We start from the raw sequence: 22,698 nt of genomic DNA, 5'->3' as shown, positions 1-22,698 counted from the left end.
CGTTTGCATGTTCTCCCCATGCCTGCGTGGGTTTTCTCTGGGTATTCCGATTTCCTCCCACATTCCAAAAACATGCACGATTACTGATTCTATTGACCTGCATGTGTGCAGCATGTAAGCGTATAAATCTAATCAATACACATATTGCAGATTTTTAATCTCATTGAAGGCTGAATGCATGTCTGTGAATGTCTATTGTGAGTGACACAAAATACATTAAACCTTCGGCTCATAATATGTTGGAGCAGAGCACAATGCAACCATTGTCCTCCACTTGAGCCCTCATGTCTGAAAGCCTGATGAAAGCTTTCATTTACGCAATTGTCCAATCTCGGCTCCATGTGCCCCCTTGTGACTTCAAAGTGAAAATGCTTCTTAGAGCAGTCGTTTTTTTTGTTTTTTGTTTTTTTATTATTATTATGAAAAACCTAGAACTTCTATATTTTTGTTACACTGGCTGTCATACAAAGAAAACATCAGAAAGACTGTTTAACGCTGGAGCCAAGAGAATTTGAATGAAATGTATCCTAATGAGGTATACCTGAAAGGCCATTATGGCGAATCATTGGTTGGTTATCTTCGTTCTGCTAAGCAAGAGCCCCAAGTATTTTGAAAAAGTCTTGGATTTTTAATATGTTTTAATGTAAATAGTAGGGACGATTGTGGACTTCCGGAAGCATCCTTCACCAAAGCTTGCTTTATGCTGTCCAACTGCCCGGTGCCATCCGTAGAGAAAAGAGGTTAAGTTGAGAGAGGCAAAGTCAACTGTGTTTGATGTCAGAACAGACTTGGAGAAGTAAGATATTCCCAATTGAAGCAAACACGTTTTGCTTCTTAAGAGAACCGTGTGCTCGAGAGTCTTCTTTTGGTTTCTTCCAAGTGATGTTATACAATTGGCTCCTATTTACTGACAGCCAGAAAGTGATAATGGGCCCTAAGGAATACTTTAAAAAGACTGTTCTTAGTAATAAAAGTGCGTGGGAAGGGCTTTTATAATGCCTCAACAAAATACTGTCATCTGCACATATACCTGTACACTTACGTTCTTATTTTGAGCCAGAGAGCTTGATCACAGCAGGTGCCTCCCTGCCAACAAGAGTGACAAAGATCCTTACTGAAGCATAAACACAAGTATTTTTTGTAATTATGTATGTATGTATGCATGTATGTATTTATTTGTTTAGAAGATAAGATAAGATAAGAAAACTTTATTTTTCTCACAATGGAGAAATTCCCAATTTGCAGCAGCAAAATTATTTCCAAATAGATCTAGAGATATCATTACAAATTGAGTTCCAAAATGCCATTCATGACACTAATGACACTGTACTCTGTTTCAAGTCTTTTTTCCCCTGCATCTAAAAATATTTTGCGCTGGTTTGGAGGTACAGTACTCAGCTGAAAAAAAAAATCGTAAATTGAGAACTACTAGCAAGCATGCGTTGTCTCTGATTCGGAACAAAATTCGTTACCTCAAGAGTCTGAAATTTCTCGACAGCGAGAGTGTAACAACAGAAACATCCTTAAAATTGTATTTTAGTATGTTCAAGTCTGTTTAAATAAGTTGGAATGTGTGCGAAAGGAACAATATCTCCTTTGGGTGGCAGTGCAGCTTGAAAAGTGGCCCCGCCCACCAATCGTCATTGACGAAGAAGACAAACAAGGACTCAGGAATCAGCTGTCAAAAAAGTAGCCCGTGTGAAGGAAAGCATCGAAAGAGGTACAGTGTTTCCCGAAAAAACAGCAAATAGTCACAATGTTTGCACGTGGTCTCCTCGGAATTAGAAGTTCTAGGGAATCATGCTTCTGTACGGTTACTTGGCAAGTGTCCGTGCCGAGTCGAGTCTTAAGTAGCTGACATTAGCTGCTATCTTCTAACTGCGCGAGCTGACAGTTTATCTGGATAAACAACGTAGCTAAAGCTAGCTGGTTAGCTAACTTTGAAGGGTTGAAAGCAAAGCTCGGTCGTCGTTTCACGCCGCTTGCAGCAAACCTGTTCTTTCTCGCGTCACGCATGAAATAACGGCTTTAACGTGAATTTCGTTTTTACTTCGTATACATAAAGATACCGTCTCGAGCCAGGGTTAGTCCCCATTTATTTGTTGCGTCAAGTCCTACCACAACAAAATCTAGTTAAAACATGTTCTACTGTATATAGAATCTATTAGATATACAGCTCAAGGTCCATGTACTAGTACGATCTGGGTCTTTACTAGGAAGACAATTCAGTGCACTAGCGGAACAAGTTTCTTTCCCCACAACTACTTCCCCGACTGTATGAGATTTCTACAGAGTAGTAGGACGCCGTTGGTATCCTTGTAAGACACTTACACGTTACTAGTGAGGCAAAAGTGTTCACTAGTTGACAACTGGGCGCTACTACTATTACTACTACTAGTACTACTGAAACACGAGATATTGACTAGAATTCTATGTCTCACAAGTAGTACTAGTAGCACACAGAGCTGAACTACTACTGTTTTGCCTCACTAGTAACATGTAGGTGGCCTATTAGTAATCCAGTGTGCACTTACATGTGATAAATACATACTAGTACATGGACCTTATGCTCGTTGGCAGGGCTGTCAAAGCCACAATCATGGATGTAACTGATGTGTTCATGATTGATTGAAAATACGAAAGGTCTTTTAGATTTCTCGTGACGGCACACACCACCGTATTGTAGGTCGCCTTGTCTAATGCATGAGTGTTTTAACAAGTTCAATGTCTAGCATGACAGACAAAACCAATTTTGATTACATGACAGAAAAGTACAAAAAAAATAGGGTTGATCGGGTCAATATTTGAAATAAATGCGATTGAAGTTACTGATTTTAGCTTGCTTCACCTACAACACCAGGTGGTAAAAGTACTCTTACAGTTACTTGTAGAGTACTTTTACACGGCTGGAACAAAATGCTATACAAAAAAAAACAACAACAAATGGTAAAAAAATAATAATAATAATAAAAATAAGGTATTCCTTTACAATTAAAAAAAAATCTAATCTTTACAAAGACGGTTGTAAAAACCTCTGCAGTACCTCCTCTGAAAGACCAAAATGTCACAATCCTTATGTTGGCCTCATGCTGTTCCACCAGCGGACTGTTGGTGGTCTCAACTGGTGTCTCAACCTGTGGTCATATTCCCCGAGGAGGAAGAGAACAGCCATGCTCCCTTCACATTGGCATTCAGGAGATCCAGAATTTTCAATCCCTCTCATTTCACAGTCTCCATGAACAAAACTTAATCAAAGTCTTGTGGACTGCAAAAGTGAAAAGTAATCAGAAATCTAAGCGCAAGTACAAATACCTTGAAAAATCTATTTAAGTAGAGTTAAAACAAGTCTGTACTTCCCCCATTAGTGATATATTATATATTTATTAGCTGTTTTGTTGTTCTCAGGTATGGTTGAAGTGCCCTGATTAACTGTGAGGTCTGAGTGAACACACCCGCCAAGATGCCTGTGGTGTCCACCGGTGCCAAGGACCTCTATTTGTGCACATCGCTCGGTGACCTCAATAAAAAAACTGAAGTTAAGCAAGACAAGATAAGCACAAAAAAGTATGTGTTGATAATTTATGTACAACTGATACGGCTTAACAAATTGACAATATTCAAACACAATGTTACTTTGCTGCAGCTATGTTCAGAGTGCCTGCAAAATCTTCCAGGCGGCAGAGGAGAGTCGTCTGGACAGAGATGAGGAGAGAGCTTATGTGCTTTACATGAAGTATCTAACAGTATATAAAATTGTCAAGGCAAGACCAGACTTCAAGCAGCAGTCGGTATGGTGACCCCCCACCCCTCCCCCACGATGTTTTTTTGACAAATGTGTTTAATATACACACAAAAAGTTAGGGATATTTGGCTTCCAGGTGAAATTTCAGGACGCTCCTAAAATGCATTCCAACATTTACAGGTGAACTTTATGTGGCCTTTCTCTAAGCTTTTGAATGCACATGTCCAGCTGTTAAATGTTTCAGTACTTTTTGCACAAGTTGCTGTTAAAGAGGAGCTTAACTGCAAAATTCACAACAGCTGTTTGATCCTTCACTCTACCAATAAATGTCCTGGTTGGATTAGAGCTGTTGTTTAAACAGTCGTCCTCACCATGCTGTTCACATTTTGACACCGTGAGACCAAGATGACACCTAATAATGGATCAAGAGTACCTGGCCATTGTGACATTTCAAACAAGTCGTTCTCTGACGGAAGTGACCACAGAGCTCGGAGTGTCACAGGCTGTCTTCAGCAGGTTGCAACAGAGGTACCGGGACTGGAAGAGTCACAGAAAGATGTAGAAGTGGATGCCCTTTGGCCACATCCCATCCTGAGGACCGCTACATTGTGAACAATGCCCAGAAAAACCGGATGATGAATACCACTCAACTCCAGGCACGTTTAAGGGATATGAGAGGCACCCAGTTGTCACGTCAGACCATTCAAAACTGTTCACATCAGCGTGGTCTGCATGCCAGAGCATCCGCAAGCGTACCTGAGTACATCACCAGGAACAGGTGTTGCATGGGCCAGGGAGCATTTACGTTTTCCTAGAATTTCACCCAAAAGCCAAATATCCCTATTTTTTTGTGAGCAATGTATGATACGTATTCATTGGCGAAAAGTTGTAAAACAAATTTATAATGACTCCAATGTCTGCAGGAGTACCTGACCATGCTTGGGCCAAACAATGTTAAGAAAGCCATCGAAGAAGCTGAGATACTCGCTGAAAGCCTCAAACTCAGGTCAGAAAGTTTTTGGGAATGTTCAGTGGAAATATATTCTAAAAAAAAAAAAAGATAGTACCTTATTTAAACTGTGAACGTTTTGAAAGGTATGAGGAAGTTGAAGTAAGGAAAAATCTGGAGGAGAAGGACAGACAAGAAGAGAAAAAAAGGGCGCAGGAAATGGAGACGGAGAAAGATGACAGTCAAAGCTCTCCCAAATCCTCAACGGCAAACAAGGACACTAATAAGGTATAGCACTTCTCGACTGTTTTATGCGATAGAAGTTTAAATTTGATTTATAGAACTCTTCTTTCCTAGAGTAATGTCAAAGAATAGTTGTAACAGTTGCAGTCTGATTTTAAATATACATTTGAAGTGCTAACACGATGCCAGTGCTGTCTACAATAATGTGTTTGTGTAGTTGGTAGGGTGTAAAAAAGCACTACTGTACATCACACCGAGTGCTATGTGTCTTAGAGAGTGGTAGGTTCACTACTAATTTTGATTTTAATCTGTTCTGTGACTGCATTGCCACTCTAAATTGTAAATGATTGGCAGGATGCTTTACGAAATCCAATTTCATACAATATACCAATGTTATTGAGTTCATTCTGAGGTTTATGGTTGCATCTCGTAGTGACTGAGTTGTCTCACTTGAAATAGGACATTTACACACTTTTCACATTTATTTCTTTTTGACTCTGTCAGGTAAAAGGAGAGGTGAACGACATGAAGAATACCTCTTCAAGAAGTAAGCCAGGGACAAAAATGCTTCACGAAATTTTAGATACAGTTGACATGGTCTATCCTATGGCATGTGGTCATTCGGGATTGTCTGCATTCTTTATGCTGCGTGTCACTTAAATAACTTGACCTGATTGCAGCTGCGGTGGTGGGTGCAATCACAGCCGAGAAACTTTTCCACATGATGAAAGACCAAATGATTACTACAATTGTCATGGATGCTCGAAGCCAGAGAGACTTTGTTGAGTCTCACATTCAGGTCCCATCACAGGCCTGCATCAGCGTACCCGAAGATGCCATCCATCCAGGGTATGATACAAGAGGAATACATCACCTAATTGTAGTGAAAGCCCTGTCATAAACTAGTGGGGCCGCATAGAATATAATATTGTCAAGAACATTTTTGAGTTGACTTCCCCTTTTACGGGGCATCAATTATTATTTGTAGAATTTCGCATATCCCTAGCAGGAGTTGGTCCCTGCCCCTTGCAAAGTGGGGTTTCCTCTGTATGTCCAGTACAAAAAAATGTGATGGGATTTTTTTTACCCCCCCTTCAAAAACTGCCCTACGTTTTCTCCCCCCACTTTTCAATGTTTTGATGTGAATCGTCAATACTGGACTGTTTTGATTTTTTTAGAATCACTGTGAATGAAATTGAAGAAAATCTCCCTGAGGAGTCGAAAGAGCAGTGGAACAGGAGGGGATCTGTGGACTATTTAGTCCTGTTGGACTGGTTTAATTCCGTGACTGATCTGACCATGGGCATGACATTGCAGAGCCTCAAAGATGCTCTGTACAAGGTAATTATGTTCAAGACTTTGGATGTAAAGGAATATACAATGTGACCTGGGATTCTGGTTAAGGTAAATCATTCTAAGAAAAAAGCCCTTTAAAATAGGTATTAAGCGGATGTTTTGTTGTGCTCATGTGCTGTCCGAGGCAGAGTGTCCGCCGCCTCCATTAATTTCTTAAAGCAACAATTTACATTCCTTGTACTGCCTGCTTGTGGCTCTGTATTTTTGGGGGCACGCTTGGATAAAATTCGGAGTTTCTGAACGGTCTGAGTGAAGCAGTGCGCTGAGAGCGGATTTTCAAATGCATCCATGATGAGGGAACGGCGATTTTAGGGACAACAAACTTATGTTAATGGCCTTGGTTTTTGTAAAACAAATTCCTCCGAAGAAAAATTTTTTTCAAAATATATATTTTTTTTGTCTGGTCCAACTTAGAAGGAAAAACAATTGCAAGAAACCCCGCAAAATAGCAAGGTAAAACTGCAAAAGACGAGGTTATGATCACAAACGAAAACCCATGATAGTGAAGCCGCAATCAACGAACTGCAACTTCGCGACAGAACACTTGTATATACTAATTTACTGTACTCATAAATAATTTGGATACTCCACAGTGGGACGGTATAACCATCTTGCGCAGTGAGCCACTGGTGCTGGAGGGGGGCTATGAGAGCTGGCTGCTATATTACCCAATGTACACAACCAATGCAAAAGTCCGCTCCCCTCGGCAGAACATCAACAGTGGGAACGCCTCCGTGTCTCAGTGTGAGTATCATCACTTACACTACATTATGCGCAAAAAGCTAGCGATTTTGGGGCTTATGGTTGAAATTTCAGGATCAACCTAAAATGACCTATACAGGTGAATTTAATTTGACCTTCTCTAAACATTTTATTGCACATGTCAAACTGTTCACCATTTTAGTTTCGTTTTAGTCACTGACCATAACATTAGGTACCCCTACACTGCCTGTTAAGATTAATTTTTAGAGCTGCATTAAAAAAATGCTGCCTTTACTGAGCTAATAATGTTCAGGTCTTTGTAGTTTCGTATGTTTTGCTGTTGTACCTCAGAAAATTACTAGTGAGTCTAGTTAAAATATTTGTAGTAAATGTGTGTTCATGGAATTTGATTCTAAGGTGTATTTGTATTTTTTCTACAGTAAACCTAAGTTACCCATCCCTCAAGGAAATAAAACCTTCAGCACCACCTCAGCCAGAACCTGAGATTCAACCCGATTCTGTGGAACCCTCTGCTCCCCCACTCATGAATGGAGTGGCTCCACCTGAACCCCGGCCGGCCACGCCACCCATGAGCACAGAGAGAATGACAGACACTGTTGATGCTCTTTTCTCGAAGCTGGAAGTAAGTAAGAAAGGACCAGTGATAGACACGTCCAACCATCCCTCTTCCTCATCCAAGGCCCTCCCACAGGTATGACTCAACTGTAGACTGATCATCTTGAAGTATCAGGAAACTGCAACGGAACTTGATTGTCCTACCTCCTACACTCCTTCTTTCTTTTTACCCTTTGTACTGTCCTGTCTCAGTTTGACCGCACCAAGAAGCCACCCAGCCGCCTCTCAGACGAGCCTAAAGCGAGCCTAAATGGACCAGACCAAGAATCCAGCAAGAACACTCCATATGTCCCCGACCGCTCAGCCAAACCAGCCTTCACCACTACTTTGTCCGAAGAAGAACAAAGTCAGATACACCTGGAGGCAGTGGCGTCGATGGAGAAAGCCAGGCAAGAAAAGGAGAAACGCATTCAAGAGCGTTTGCTAGAAGAGGACAGGCGGAGGAAGGAGCTGAAAGAAAGGCAAGTAAAGGAACAGAGTGATAAGAAAAAGAAGGACGAAGAGGACAAAGGACATCAAGACAAAAAAAGACTAGAGAGACAGAAGGCAGAGGAAGAGGAAGACAAAGAGAACCAGGGCTGCAAGGGAAGAGAACAGATCCCTGAAGCACCCTCAAAGAGTATGTCTCTCGACTCGCCTGCTCCTAATCTTATCATCAGCGAGGTAAAGGTAGGTTGTCCACATCAATGACGCTCAGACCATTGGTTCTGCTGAAAGTGAAAATGGAATGTGAATTTGTTGCCTTGAAATTGGATGTTGAGAGTTGTTGTTTTGTAGAATTCAAATTTAGGGGCAACTAAATGGCGTCGCCCAACCCCATAATCAACTGATTACACTTCATTATATTTGTGCATTTTCACCTCGATAACTTTGGTCACACGCATTACTTTACTGGAAAAAAAATGAGCGCATCTTAAGTCTACAGAACTCATGGTGGCTATTTGGTTTCCGAAATAGCCACCATGTTTTACTAGAATTACTCTCACCTATTTAAAGTTTAGTCAGTATATGTTTGTATTTTACAGAGGGAGCCACTGACAAGAGCTCGAAGTGAGGAAATGGGAAGGAGTGTCCCCGGTCTGCCAGTTGGTTGGATGAAGGTACCTCACATTTGAATACATGGCACTATGACAGACCAAAACCTGAAATATGTATACATGTATCGAATTTATGAATACCTGTTTCATGTCCAAAGGTTTACCCTTTGTAATGTCAACCTTCTCCTAGTTCCTTGATACTGTGACTGGAACCTTCCGATATTACCATTCCCCAACCAACCGCGTCCACCTATACCCACCTGAGGTGACTGTTCCAACGGCACCAGCAGTGGAGCAGAAACGGCCACAACCAGTAGTCCCACCTTCCAACGTAAAGAAAGAGCAGGAGCGGGAACAGTCCAAATTAAAACGCTCCTACTCATCCCCAGACATCAGCCAGGACCTAAGAGAGGAGGCCCAGAAGAAGAGCTCTGCCCCAGTGGCTGCTCCTACAATACCCACCTTCAATAGAGAAACCAAGTAAGGCACTCGGATGTTTACTGATACTCCAGAACAAAAGATAATCCCGGTCATGTGGGTGCATGTTTGATTGGTAGGTTACATGGCAAAAACACAAAATGGAGTGTGTGATATTATCTCTGAAAGCTGTCGATCCAGCTTACCCAATGATAACTTGTGGAAAGCTCTTCAACACCCCTTACAATGTTGAATACAGCATTTTTTTTTTTTGGGGGGGGGGGGGTTGGATTAAAAATCATTTGAATAAATGAAACACCTTCAGGTGAATTATGGGATTATGGAGCAGAAATCATGGCATGAAGCAAATGTTTAATATTCAGCTTCTAATGGAAGGTGTCCCAAAAAGGTTACTCTCTCTATTTCAGTTTAGGTGTCATTCAGACAGAGCAGCGTTGCTAAATTGCTGCTTTGCAACAAGTTTTTCTTTCCTCAACTGCACTTCAAGGACTGTTTGAATTATGGCCATCACACTGTTCCAACATGTGGTATGATTTAGGGTGCCCACAGCAAGTTTTTCGAAACAGGACGTGTGCTTCACTAACCACAAACCACTGATGAAATTCCAAAGCGCATCCTTATGCACAAAGCCTCTTCAAGGGGAAGATTATGATGCTCTATAGCTAAAAATTGATACGAGTATATCTGTATTACACTCATGAACATCAGCTGAATTGAGCATTTGTGAACCCTGAGTTCCGGTGCATCCCTTCAGATAAGTTTCGCTGGCTTTGCACAAATGCTTGCATTAGAAGTTGCGTGTGTTCATCAGCGGTGGCATTAACAAGCCTTAATGTTGCCTGGTTTATTCGGAACAGATCATAATAGTGTAAATTGTTGGAACAGTGTGATAGCCATTACGCTTCTCAAATTAAAGTAGAATGCAGCACAAATGATTTTATATCAACTCCTTAATTGTAACATTTGTTAGGAATTAACTTCTTTTCAACTAAAATTAAACAAAAGATACTTATGTTGCCTGGAAAATAAAATGAAACTAATTAATTAAAAAATTAATTGAAAAATACCATTTACTATCAAAAGCTGGAACTCATGTTAAGTCCCTTGGAAATAGGCATTTAAACTTGAATGAAACACTTGTCTACCCAGGGAAACAATTTGTATCGCTCACATGCATAATATACATTTTATTGACAGCTCTACGAAATGACTGTGAATGTTTACTTGTCATCTTGGCAATTAAATTACTGACTCTTTCCACATACCCCCCTGCAATGTGCTCCCATCTCGCCGGATTGGAAACACAACCCTGAGCTGTCAAATGCTGATGGCCTCATGTCTGTCCGAGAGAAAGCTGAGAACAAAAATTAAGAAAAGGACGTGACTTTTGGGATGCCTTGTAAAATGTTCTGGTTTCCAAGTTTGTGGTAATAAGTTTCCCCCCTCCTTTTTGTTCTTTCAACAGACCTCCCAGTGTTAAAGTGTATTCTAAAGTGGAGCTTGCACGACCTTCAGCAGCCAAAATCCGCAATTTGAATCCAACGTTTGGAGGCCTGGGTGCGAGTTTGACTGGCCTTCGCAATCTGGGCAACACTTGCTACATGAATTCCATCTTGCAGTGTCTGTGCAACACACCTGCCATGGCAGAGTACTTCAACAATAATTACTACCTGGAAGATATCAACAGGTGTGTGGTTCAAGTTCACTCTGTGGAGAAACATTACATCTACAGACACTTCAACAGTTTCTACTCTTCAACATTTTAGAACATCGTCGAAACATATTTGTTCAAATGAAGAGTTTAGATCCAGAGACAACTAAATCCGTTCTCCATTCTTTCGTCTTTGGATTGACAAAAGGAATGCCTCTTCTCTTGTCCTCTGGGCAGGAGCAACATTCTCGGCCATAAAGGGGAAGTGGCGGAGGAATTTGGCGTGATCATGAAGGCGCTGTGGGCCGGGCTGTACAGGTGTATCAGTCCACGAGACTTTAAGATCACCATCGGAAAGATCAATGATCAATTTGCTGGCTATGACCAGCAGGACTCCCAAGAGTTGCTGCTCTTTCTCATGGACGGCCTCCATGAGGACCTCAATAAGGTAATGTGCACACGCGATACCGAGCAAGCACGGGGACTCCAGCTTTCAGCAAAAATACTGTCATGCAGACTGACATTTTTGAAAACATTACATGTATTTTTTTCTTTTTTTTTCACTGGGTTTCATTTTGATGGCAAATTAGAGAGTAAGTAAATTGTATGTGTGTGAGTGGGTGTGTACCTGTCTGATCTGATGCTCATAAGAACGTCTGTGCATGTTGACCCAAGACTTCATTGCTTGCATCAGCTGTTTTGCTTTATTGGTTTCATGTGCATTTAAATGTGGGGGCAACAGATGTACTGTACATACCGTATTGTGGTTCTTAAACTTGATAACAAGTGCGACTCAAAATAATACTTGGCTCTCCATGTACCACTGTCATGGCCAACAATAAAACGCACTAGCATACTTGACACAAGTGTTCATTAGAAATGAGACACGGGTTTTGTATATTCAGTATATTCAATTTTATGATGCACCTTAACATGTGCAAGTTTAAACTTTAACACAACATGAAAATAAAGTAACTCTGCTTGAATAAGGATTTCAATAAATGTATTGAACTTAAAAGTTAAATATAGTCTTCCCTTGCCAAATTACAGCTCATTGTGGTCTCACTGCATAGCGTATTAATTTAAAAAAAAATCATACATAACTAGTTTTACATCACGCATTTATTGTGGGATGTTGTGCTGATCAATTTTCCTCATAGACTAATGCTACTGCAAACTTATGTGACAGTAAGCCTGAACCAGAAGGACCGAGTTGCATAAAAGATAGACTGTTCAAAGTTTGGAAGCTTATCATACTTAGTGTCCAGTGCAGAGTATAACGGACTTGCACAACTGCATGATTACGGTAAACATCTTTTGCTAATTTAACATAGCCGACTGTACAACTAAACTCTGCTTACGGTCGACAGTGATTCTTTTGATTACCACTAGTGGTGTCGCCACACTTTTAGAACCACTGTTTAGAAAACTCTTTGGTGCACCATAGGACATACCATGCCCAATGGTTCCACCTAAAGCAAATGTGCGCACCTCTTGTCTCTTTCAAAGATTGCGTCACATCGATGAATTGCATAATAGGTGATGTGCATTCCTCATGACATGTTTTCCATCTCATCAAATCCTTCTGTATGATGTTCAGACATGTCTGCTATTCAGTGGGGGGCAGTTCCACTCCACAAAGTGTAAGCAACATTTCCACCAAGTGGTACAGTTTTGTTTAGCTCCGATTGGTGTATCCTGATTAGACTTTTGTTTTACTCATCAGCGGAAGTAGGCAGGATTGCAAAAGTTCTGCCACATAGCAGAACAGAGGTAATAAATGCATTAAAAGGCAGCATCATGCTGACATGATTGTAAGCAAACAAAGTTTAGCATGTCCTCTGTTCGAAATGCATGGTATTTTTTTATTATTTTTCCTCATCTCGTTCCATTTATGCATCCCATTGCAGCACTTAAAATATTTTGTTTTCTATCCGGCCAGTCAATTGACCTTACCCAGTAAGGATGCTGTTAAGTGGGACAGTAAGATTTCAGAAGTCAAATATGTTATGACCTTTTCCGATGGAAAATGTGTACTACTGTACTCTATATCAAAAAGAACCAAACTGTACTGCTTGGAAGAAATTGCTTTTTGAACCACATTCAATATGTTCCCTTACATGTTACCATGGCTGCATGAAAATGAATCTGGGACTTTAAATAGAAGTAAAATACAAGTGTGCCTCTCAAGTACGTTTAAGTTTTATCATTGATCCGTATTCAGCTTTTGAATTTTGCATATGTAAATTTGAGTTGGAGCAGTGTGTGGATAATGCAGTGCTTTGCTTCATGTTCGTTGCTGTGTTTACTCATGCCAGTTGTGTTTCCGTCTGTGTTGTCAGGCGGATAACAGAAAACGTTATAAAGAAGAGGAAAACGACCACCTGGATGATCAGATGGCGGCAGATCAGGCCTGGGGCAAACACAAGCTGCTGAATGAGTCCATCATTGTGGCACTCTTCCAGGGCCAGTTCAAGTCCACAGTGCAGTGTCAGACATGCCACCGTAAGTCTCGAACTTTTGAGACCTTCATGTACCTGTCGCTGCCTCTGGCTTCCACCAGCAAGTGCTCACTTCAGGTCAGTAACAACTAACATTTGTTTGAGGCAATGCGACAGTGCGGCCAATATGCTCACAAGTGCTCCCATTTTTTTTCAACGTATGCTGGTAAAAATTGGATCCGGTCGCACAGAACGAGTGCGTGTTTTAATGCTGGTACCGGTACATACAGCGAAGGCAGAACACACGTCAGGTTAAAACCTTCCTGAATAAATTAAATAAATATCCAAGTCTGTATATGTACTTTGCCACGTTGATCTAACGTAACTAGCCCTGTTTGCTCTATAACGGAGGGCTTGCATTAACTTCGGCGCTCATGACCCGCTCCACATTATGGCAGTGGTACATGTGGAATTATATGTTGGGTACTAGGACGATTGTAAAACACAAATATGTATATGGCCCTGTAGGGTCTCCAGTTATCAAGTGATCGCTAGTTTAAAATGAATGAATGTATGTGTTGTGGGCTGATCACTTGGATCAATCGTGTCATAAAACTGACAGATCCTTGTGATTGAATATTTGTAATATCATTGATAACGCACTCAACTTTAGTGATTCAAACAGATAGGATCATCATGGAAACATGCCATTCAACGTTGACACCTCTCATGTTCAGTCTGACATTTCAAACTCAAACAGAAAAAAAGTCCCACCATGCAGGTAACGTTAATTGCTCCAAATGTCTAAATAATGTGGGCTATCAATCTATAAAATCTGACATACATGTAGAACAATGATGGGGGTGAAATCACGTTGCTATTTTACTTAATTACAATCACTGGACCATTGAGTCATTTATGTAGTAATACCTAATCAAATCACTTGGCTTCCATCATTCAGTTTGGTTGGGATGTCAAACGTTAAATATTTAATGAGATGTTATACTCCCCAGAGGCGTAAATAATAAACAGCAAATATTTTGGTGCCCTGATGAGTCCTAAATATACATAAAAATAGCAGTAATGTGTTAAAAAAAAAGTTAAATGTTTTTCGCGTTCATTCATCCATCCATCTATTTTCCAAGACACGTATCCTCACAAGGGTCGCGGGCAAGCTGGAGCTTGTCCCAGTTCTTGAAAGCATTCTAATTAGTATATCTTATAGTATTTAGTTGAAACCATATATTTATTTAAATTATTTATCTGTCAGACCTCATCTCACTGCTTTTGACTGGTACTCACTCACTTTCTGCCACCTCGAAGTAAGCTGGCGCCTACACTCTTTACACACGTCAGGTTAAAACCTTCCTGTATAAATTGACGTGTCTTTAGGAAAGGAATATGTGCTCAAAAGTGGAACATCTGCTCTGCATCTCAGGATTGTCTGAGGCTGTTCTCCAAGGAGGAGAGGCTGACGGATAACAACAAGGTCTTCTGCAGACACTGCAAATCTCACAGAGATTCCACCAAGAAACTGGAGATCTGGAAGGTCCCTCCAATTCTCTTGGTGCACCTGAAGCGGTCCGTCATGACACGTCCATCGGTTTGCTGCGAATTACACGAGATTGACTTACTGTTTCTTTGCATTCCTCCTCATTGGTGCAGCTTCTCCTATGAGGGCAGATGGAAACAGAAGCTCCAGACATCTGTCGACTTCCCTCTAGACGCTCTGGACCTGACCCAGTATGTCATTGGACCTAAGCAGAACCTGAAGAGATATAATCTTTTTGGAGTATCTGTGAGTAGAGCTCAGATGAATAGCTACACACATGTGTCAAGCAATCAATCAATACAATCGTCGAATTGATAATACCAATGGGTGTTGATCTTTTTACCCTAAGTACTATGCCAAAAAATACTTACCTGTCCCAGTACCATAGCTTTTCAAAAATGTTTTATAATATGAAAAAGCAGTACTACTGTTCTACTGTATGAAACTTTATAAAAACATAATTAAATAACAAACTGTTTTTCAGTCAGTGTGCATAGTGCTGAAATAGGATTTGCCCCTTCCTGATTTGTGTTCTTTGCATATTTATCGCATGCAAAGGTTTCAATTCATCAAACCAATTTTAATATCACACAGACTACCCAAGGAAAAAAAAAATGCACCGTCTACATGCCAAATGAAGTGAAATCCCAAACTACCTGTCCCTATGTGAAAAAGTAATTGACTCCCCTTGTTAAATCACAAAGTAACTGTGACTAACGACAGTTTTGGGAAAGCTGAGTTCAATTTCATAGGTAGCACCCGAGCACCACATTTGTTGAATCAAGAAATCACATGAATAGAATCTGTCAGACAAAACGGAGCAGGCTACAAGATCTCAAGAAACAAATGCCACGTCTGCAGAAATTCAAGAAGAAATTTGGTAAAAAAGTTATTTCTGGTCTGGAAAAGGTTACAATGCTTTTTCCAAGACCCGGGGGCTTCACCACAGAGGGTAAACAATATGAGGACCTTGATTTTGGCACCTGTGAGCTAACTAATCATGTAGTATTCCTAACTCTTGGCCTGAATTTATTCGTGTGTGTGTGTATGTGTGTTTACTTTTATTTTCTAGAACCACTATGGAGGTTTGGACGGTGGCCATTACACTGCCTACTGTAAGAATGCCTTCAAACAGCGTTGGTACAAGTTTGACGATCATGAGGTTTCTGATATCTCCACCTCCTCCGTCAAATCTTCTGCCGCCTACATTTTGTTTTACTCCACCCTGTGATGGAGCCGCGGGACCTGAAGAAGAACACTGAAGAAGGTTGTCTTTTTTTCCCTTTTTCTTCTACAACGTGGCAGTTGTGGCCACCTGATGGAGGAGCGCATGTGTCCATCCTAGAGCTCATAGCTGAAGGATGCCACTAGAGAACTGTGCAGCACAGGCACGCCGTGCAGTGCTTCAGCCACTAGAGGACCCTATAGCTGTGAAAACATGCCGGCTGCCCATATTTCTGATCATCTATTCTAGAGACCATGAGAGATGCCAATTTAAGACCACCCTGCGCTGTTTTCATTGTAGGGCAGGCAGCTGCTTTGATACTCCTTACTCATTACTCGAGTGTGTAAACAGCAGGTTCGCACTTACATAGCTTGTACGTATTTAACAAAGCGGATGTTGCACTTGTCCAAATGTAAATATTGAAGATGTTGTGTGACCAATTTTTGTTGGATCTTGCACCGCGGTCGTTGCATTAGGGGTTGTAGTTGTCACTTTCTAATGTTTAACATGACCGGCAAAGGGGACCTCTCATGCTTTTTTCCTCCCCGTCTTCCCTATCATACAGTTACAAGAAAAAGAATGTGAACCCTTTAGAATTATGCTGTTGCAGAATGTCATTTTAGGCTACTGGAAGAGGAAATTACAAGGTCTGTCAAGAAAGTTCCAGGACCGGTGACACACAAGCTACAACACACGTAAAGGTTTTGTACTGCAAAAAAATGAGAACAAAATAGAACCATTAGAGTAGTGTGGCTCATAACCTTTCCACCTTGATTTTTTTTTCAAAAACGGCTTTTTGAGAGGGGAAGTAAAAAGAAACAATTGAAATAATGTGGTTGCACAAGGTGGTCATGATCAAAAGAACACCGTACCGAAGATAAAGTATGGTGGTGGAGTCTGTGTTTTGGAGCTGATTTTCTTCACCTGGAATTGTGACCTTAGATAAGGTGGTGGGAATTTTGAACATTACTAAATAGCAGTCACTGTTAGCACAAAAACTTGGCTTCTGCTAGAAAGCAAAAAAAAAAAAAATGCCAGCTAAGCCTTACTGCATCATCTGAATTTTATTTGGGGTTAATCAGAGACCATTTAAATGTTGGCGAGTATATGCTGACTGGAGGCTGCTCACAATGCCCAAAGCATCTAACAATTCCTTGCCTAGAAAACCACCACACTGGGGTAACCTCCCTAATCTCTTGAACTGGTTTAGTTATTCTTTTTTTCTTTTTCTTTTGGGTCTCCCACGTCCTCTTCCCCAAGCTCGAGGCTGTCATAGAGAGGGCTTCATTGTGAAAATGTGGAACAGAGGGGAAAATGTAGTTTTTGGGCTCAAAATTCTTCTACAGTATTGTGACACCAGTCTTGGAATTTGTCTGACACGCCTAGTGCTTCAAAACTTTTAACATTCTTTTCCAGCAGTACACTAATGGGTTTACACAATGTGGCAGCACAAGATAAATAGCGATCATTTCTCAACTGTGAATCATGCAAATATACTCTCGTGGCCTCCCAGAATAGCTTGGTATGAGCGTAATAGGTCCTCTTTAATGTGATGGAAAAGACTGAGTATTCACACTTTTGTAGTCCTGTATTGAAGGATAGATGGGAACTGTGATGGTTGCCTGTTCATGTTAAGCATATTGTTGCTCTTGCACTGTATGCAATCAAAAGGATGCTTATCCATCCACATAGTTTATCCATGAATACTCAACGTTGAATGCTTTAAATTGGCACAGATTCAGAGATCTGATTGATGCGGCCTTCTCCACCCCAACATTAATAGTGTGAAAGCTATTTGCCATTAAATATTACTGTCTGCATTACAACATCCATTTAGATGACACAGCACTGGTATTATTGGCTGATTTGGTGATGTTTTTTTTTTTTTTTTTTTAATGGTCAAATTTGTAGATTGTGAAATTTAACATGCTCATTTTTCATTAATTCTACCTTTAGTCCAGACCTGATTTGACTCCAAATATGAGAATTTGCATTATTCCTTCGGTCAACACTAGCTCTCCCAATTTGGTGACAAGAGTAGGCACAAAGTATAATAAAATGGACCAGAGATCAGAGATGTGAAGGGTTTTGACTCGATAATCCTGAAAGTTGTGTCAGTTAGCATGAGATTCAAACTTTTATTTTCCTGGATGTGTTGGACTTTACTGTATGTCTCATTGATTTAAATGTTTGAGTATAACCAATGTATTAACCTACAAACGACTCTAGACTATTTATTAAAACGGCTTTGAATTTTTGGATGTGTGCATGGCTGTAGAGCGATGTTGCTTGAGGGATCCAGGAAGATTGAAACAAAACAGTAGTCATCTTTTATTTCATTTTAAGTTACAGGCCAGGAATCTTTGGGTTTCGGAATAGCTTGCGACTGTAAAGCAGGACGTAGGCGTCTGGAGATTGCACGTGATTGTCATGTAGCTCCCGGACCGCTGAGTCATCGAAGCAGTGCCATGTCCGTGTCAGGGTGTTGTGGCACAGAGCAGTGTAGTGACCCATGTTCAGGTGACCTATGTGATTCTAAAGATAGAAAAAAAAATCCTTTAAAGGACTGCGTGTTGACATTGATGTTTGTAGACTATCATGAACAATATTTCACAAAATCATTTCTCACATTTTTCGTAAATATTTTACATGACACTTTCCTACAATGCGAAGTACCGTAGTCTGTGCAACATGCAACTCTGTAAATTTTCTCCTTCAAAATAACTCACACTGCCATCAATGTCCAAACTGCTGGCAACAAGAGTACATCCCTAAGAGAAAATGTCCAAAGTGGGCACAAAGTGTCTTAGTTTTGATTGATGAGCTGATTTTTTTTAACCAAAAATACAAGTAATAATACATTTGAATGATTTGAGATTCAGTGGTTAAATGGTTAACTTTACTGCCATCTAGTGGTAATAGAATGCAACGGCCTAAGCTTGAAGCGCGTGCATGACGGTGCCTCAGAGAAACCACACTTCGCAAGCCTACCACCAGTTCAGCAAAATGTTATCCCAAACGACTTCCAGTATTCCCTCAAGCGATGGACTAAGTGCATTGCATTTGTTACACATGCTGTAGTCATCATGTTGTCAAGTTTGTCTCCCTCAGGTATCCGAAGCAGAAAGATGGCGGCAAAACATGGTTAGCCCCCTGTTGGTGAGGCATGCTCTTTGAAATATAATTGGCGAGTAATTCACCCACAATTATATAAACATTTTTACGTTTTTTTTCATATTATTGAAATTAATGGGGGGGTTGTTTTTTTGTTTTTTTAAATGAACATTAAAAAGATTTCACACACTGTTCCTGCGATCGTGGATTTGGGATAATAATCCAGCCCATAAAAGCAATCTATGACAATATATGACAACGATCTGACGTATCACCCAATAGCAACTCATAGATGCAAGGGAAGCGATCGTGGATTTGGGATAATAATCCAGCCCATAAGCAATCTATGATAATGTATGACAACGATCTGACGTATCACCCAATAGCAACTCATAGATGCAAGGGAAAGCCCAGTCAACGACTTGACTTCGTCAGTTTTACATTATGGCGCCTTGCATTAAAATTAACCAGTGGGATTGCAGGCACGCTACAAGACTAGACACAAAGATGGGAAATCCAGATATTTTTCAAACTTGACAATATTGCTCCCTTTCACCAGTAATACCTCGAAATGGGTGGACCGTGGTACTATTTTAGGTGAATATCAATTAAACGCTCAAACGGCTTTCTGTACAATACATTTGCAAATACAACACCTAAGATGCATTGAAAGAATCAACCAAGCCAATGAAATAAGTTTTACTCACCACGACCGCATAGAGGCGATAGGATGTGCAGGAAGTCTTCTGTGCTGAGTTGGACAGAAACAAACTGAGATCAAGCTCAGTGGTGAAGGTAACATTAGTCCTCAGTTTCACCTGGTTCTTTCCTTTACAACCAAACCTGCATAAAAACATCCAGTTGACAAAAACTGTAATACTGTTACGTATATTATCTATAAAATCAAATGAGACCCAATCGGAGGCGCAAATGGAATTTTTGTGTGTGTGTGTGTGTGTGTGTGTAAAAGCTTACGCTATACAATTTTTACCATTCATTGCAGTTTATTGGTATTGGTCCGATACTGCAAATTAGGCCAATATTGAAATTGGCATCAGGAACAATACCATAAAACAAACCAGAGTCTCCTCGAATCGAGAAACAATATATATATTTTTTTTTATAAATATTGAAACTTGGGCCGGGGGGGATTCACAAGCGCACGGTTCCATTTACTTGAATGAGAGCCATAGCTGAAAGTGAAGGGGATGGATTGTAGTCATCATAAATCTGAGGAGGACTTGTCTCCGGTGCCATCTGCACTCATGGATTCAAACAAGCTTTTTCGTTCTGCATTTCCAAAGATAACGGTATCGAGACCCACTCAATGATTTCTTCGCACTAACTCCAATGATTGTTTGCAATTATGCTTCCTACTGACCGTTTAAGGTGCAGCACGAGGATTTCAGGGGGTTTGTCCAGACAAGTGACGAGAGCCGTTTCTTTCCTCAGTTCACAGGCTGAGCACAGCATCTTCTCTGCCCCCGTCAGCAGAGTCTGCTCAAAGAACAGAGACAAGCAGTCCTGCACAAGATGAACAGATTGAAGAGATGAAAAGTCAAAAGAAATGTCAGGATCTTACTACCCATGCTGCAGTTTCTTTTGTCTGCACTGCACCTCCACTTGTGAGCTAAATCCAAAAAATGTACCTGAATGGAGCACTTGCTGATATGTGTTGGGATTGGTAAGGAGAGCACAGTGAAGGTCTGTGTGTTGTGGGTCTGGTGGTCGCACCGCATGCAGACTGTCACGTAACTGAGCGTGCCTTCAAACAACTTGGAAACAATGGTCGACTCTCCCAGTCCAGTGGCGCACTTTCTATCCTGGTCTTGTATCAGATGCTTGGAGGAATGCGTCTTGCGCCTGCCAACCTGCGAAGGACAAGCCACCGTTGTAATATAATTGTAATTTCTTAGCATACAGTACAGTACACCCTATTGATTTTGCACCGAGACAGTGAGTGAGTCGATTTTGTATTTCTCTGGGGTACATCTTGTGCCAGTGTCAAGGCACCTTCAGATCGCTGTATGACTTCTGTTCTTTTTGTGCACTATGATTTTTCTTTTTGTGCACTATGATTATTCATATGCTGTTTTACTCTTTAATATTTTAGATTCCCCTATGAACCTGTGCAAAGGAGGTGGAAACAAGGACAGTTCTCCATAGTACCTTCTTTAAGTCGTCATGGAGCGCGTTGAAGAGGAGGAGAAGTAGTTCCTGAGCATCCTGCTGAGAGTGGTTGTTGAACTGGGGCAGGATGGAACACAACAAAGACCTGGCCTCCACAGGGGCACAGCTGGAGCTCCTCCCCAGCCACATCTGCTCCAGGAGGCGAACAAACACCTGGGCCACCTGACACTTGGCTCTGAAAAAACAGACTGGTCCAAAACACAACCTGACCACTGTGCTCGACACCTACACTATGGAAAGCCATTTGAGTGTTGAGGTGACATTCTTAGACTACAAATTTCCCCAATGTGGGACAAATAAAGGTTATCTTATCTTATCTTAGCCAGATAAGATGGATGGCCATGAAATGTTCAAACGGTTTCCCATACCTAAGTGGCCGTTATATAATCAGCACATTAATTTCTGCACTCCATTAGTGAAGATTTACAAAGTACAGTAACCCCTCCTTTTTCCACAATTAATGGGGGACACAAACCTCCTGCAAAAGCTGAAAACTGCGAGGTAGGATAGGCTTAAGGTTTCTATTTTATCAAACAATGGTCTGTTTTTACTGAAGAAAAAAACTGACCAAACTGACCGTTTTGTACGGAAGAGGATTAGGGCCAATGAAGAAAAAAAAACAAGGTTGGCAAAATTCTCACTTTACTCTCAGAATTCTGAGAATAAAGTCAGAATTCTCACTTTAAAGTCAGAATTCAGAGCTAAAGTGAGAATTTTGCCAACCTTGTTTTTTTTTCTTCATTGGCCCTAATCATCTTCCGTAGTTTTGGCTGTCACTTCAGTCTTCAGCGTTGCTGTCACTGCTTCCTTGTGACAGTTAAAAAAAAAAAAAGACCTGGGAAACATTGCCTCAATGGCGGCAAAGGGCTGGCGTGCAGTTTAACTAATCAAAAAAAGTTATCGCACACACAGCACTAAGATACTGAGCGAGACAGTCTGCTGGGTGAGGCTGCGATGATGCGCAGCCAATCAGCTCACGGGATATATATACTATGCTTGTGCTCTCATTGGTCGATGTCACGCCGGGAACCAATCACACGCATTGAATGAGTTCCGTGGGACGTACAGTGTAGTTCAGGCATGTACAAAGCCTCTTCGTCGTTCGGCATACAGGGAAACCTCTGTCGCGCATCAACAGAAAACAAACATCTTTCCGCAATATGGCTGTTGATATGGCTGTATTTTTCTTTTTCTTTTTTCTTTTTTTTGATTACTATTATTTATTTTTTAATGAACACAGCGTTTTGGAAAAACCTTGAAGCACCGAAGCCGCAAATCGTGAAGCGCGAAGTGGCGAGGGATTACTGTATATGAATTAGGAACGATTTGTGTATCGTTGAAAGAAAAGATAACTCAAAAGCACGCCAGACTGTAAGGGAGAGAGAACACTGAAAACTGCAGCATCTTAAAAACATCCACTGC

The 22,698-nt window shown here is 40.9% G+C and overlaps 2 protein-coding genes across 2 annotated transcripts; one reads left to right on the top strand and one right to left on the bottom strand.

Annotated features, from left to right (window-relative positions):
• The first annotated feature begins 1,603 nt into the window (after positions 1-1,603).
• On the top strand, positions 1,604-17,800 carry usp8 (ubiquitin specific peptidase 8). The gene is made up of 19 exons (XM_019886490.1): positions 1,604-1,720; positions 3,406-3,564; positions 3,644-3,788; positions 4,666-4,748; positions 4,838-4,979; positions 5,439-5,481; positions 5,615-5,783; positions 6,113-6,275; positions 6,884-7,034; positions 7,433-7,704; positions 7,821-8,297; positions 8,654-8,728; positions 8,856-9,145; positions 10,569-10,790; positions 10,992-11,202; positions 13,097-13,333; positions 14,634-14,776; positions 14,861-14,993; positions 15,820-17,800. The coding sequence occupies exons 2-19, from the start codon at positions 3,461-3,463 to the stop codon at positions 15,976-15,978; spliced, it is 3,219 nt and encodes a 1,072-aa protein (XP_019742049.1). The 5' UTR covers positions 1,604-1,720; positions 3,406-3,460; the 3' UTR covers positions 15,979-17,800.
• A 496-nt stretch (positions 17,801-18,296) lies between these two features.
• LOC109525758 (putative ubiquitin carboxyl-terminal hydrolase 50) lies at positions 18,297-21,849 on the bottom strand. The gene is made up of 5 exons (XM_019886523.1): positions 21,256-21,849; positions 20,736-20,957; positions 20,468-20,610; positions 19,794-19,929; positions 18,297-18,507 (listed from the first exon to the last, which is right to left on the bottom strand). The coding sequence occupies exons 1-5, from the start codon at positions 21,403-21,405 to the stop codon at positions 18,319-18,321; spliced, it is 840 nt and encodes a 279-aa protein (XP_019742082.1). The 5' UTR covers positions 21,406-21,849; the 3' UTR covers positions 18,297-18,318.
• Positions 21,850-22,698: the final 849 nt, after the last annotated feature.

Source organism: Hippocampus comes, unplaced genomic scaffold (assembly GCF_001891065.2).
Source record: "Hippocampus comes isolate QL1 unplaced genomic scaffold, H_comes_QL1_v1.1 scaffold261, whole genome shotgun sequence".
Lineage (NCBI taxonomy): Eukaryota > Metazoa > Chordata > Actinopteri > Syngnathiformes > Syngnathidae > Hippocampus > Hippocampus comes.
The sequence above is the reverse complement of the archived record's forward strand: the minus strand, read 5'-3'. Positions and strand labels throughout refer to the sequence as shown.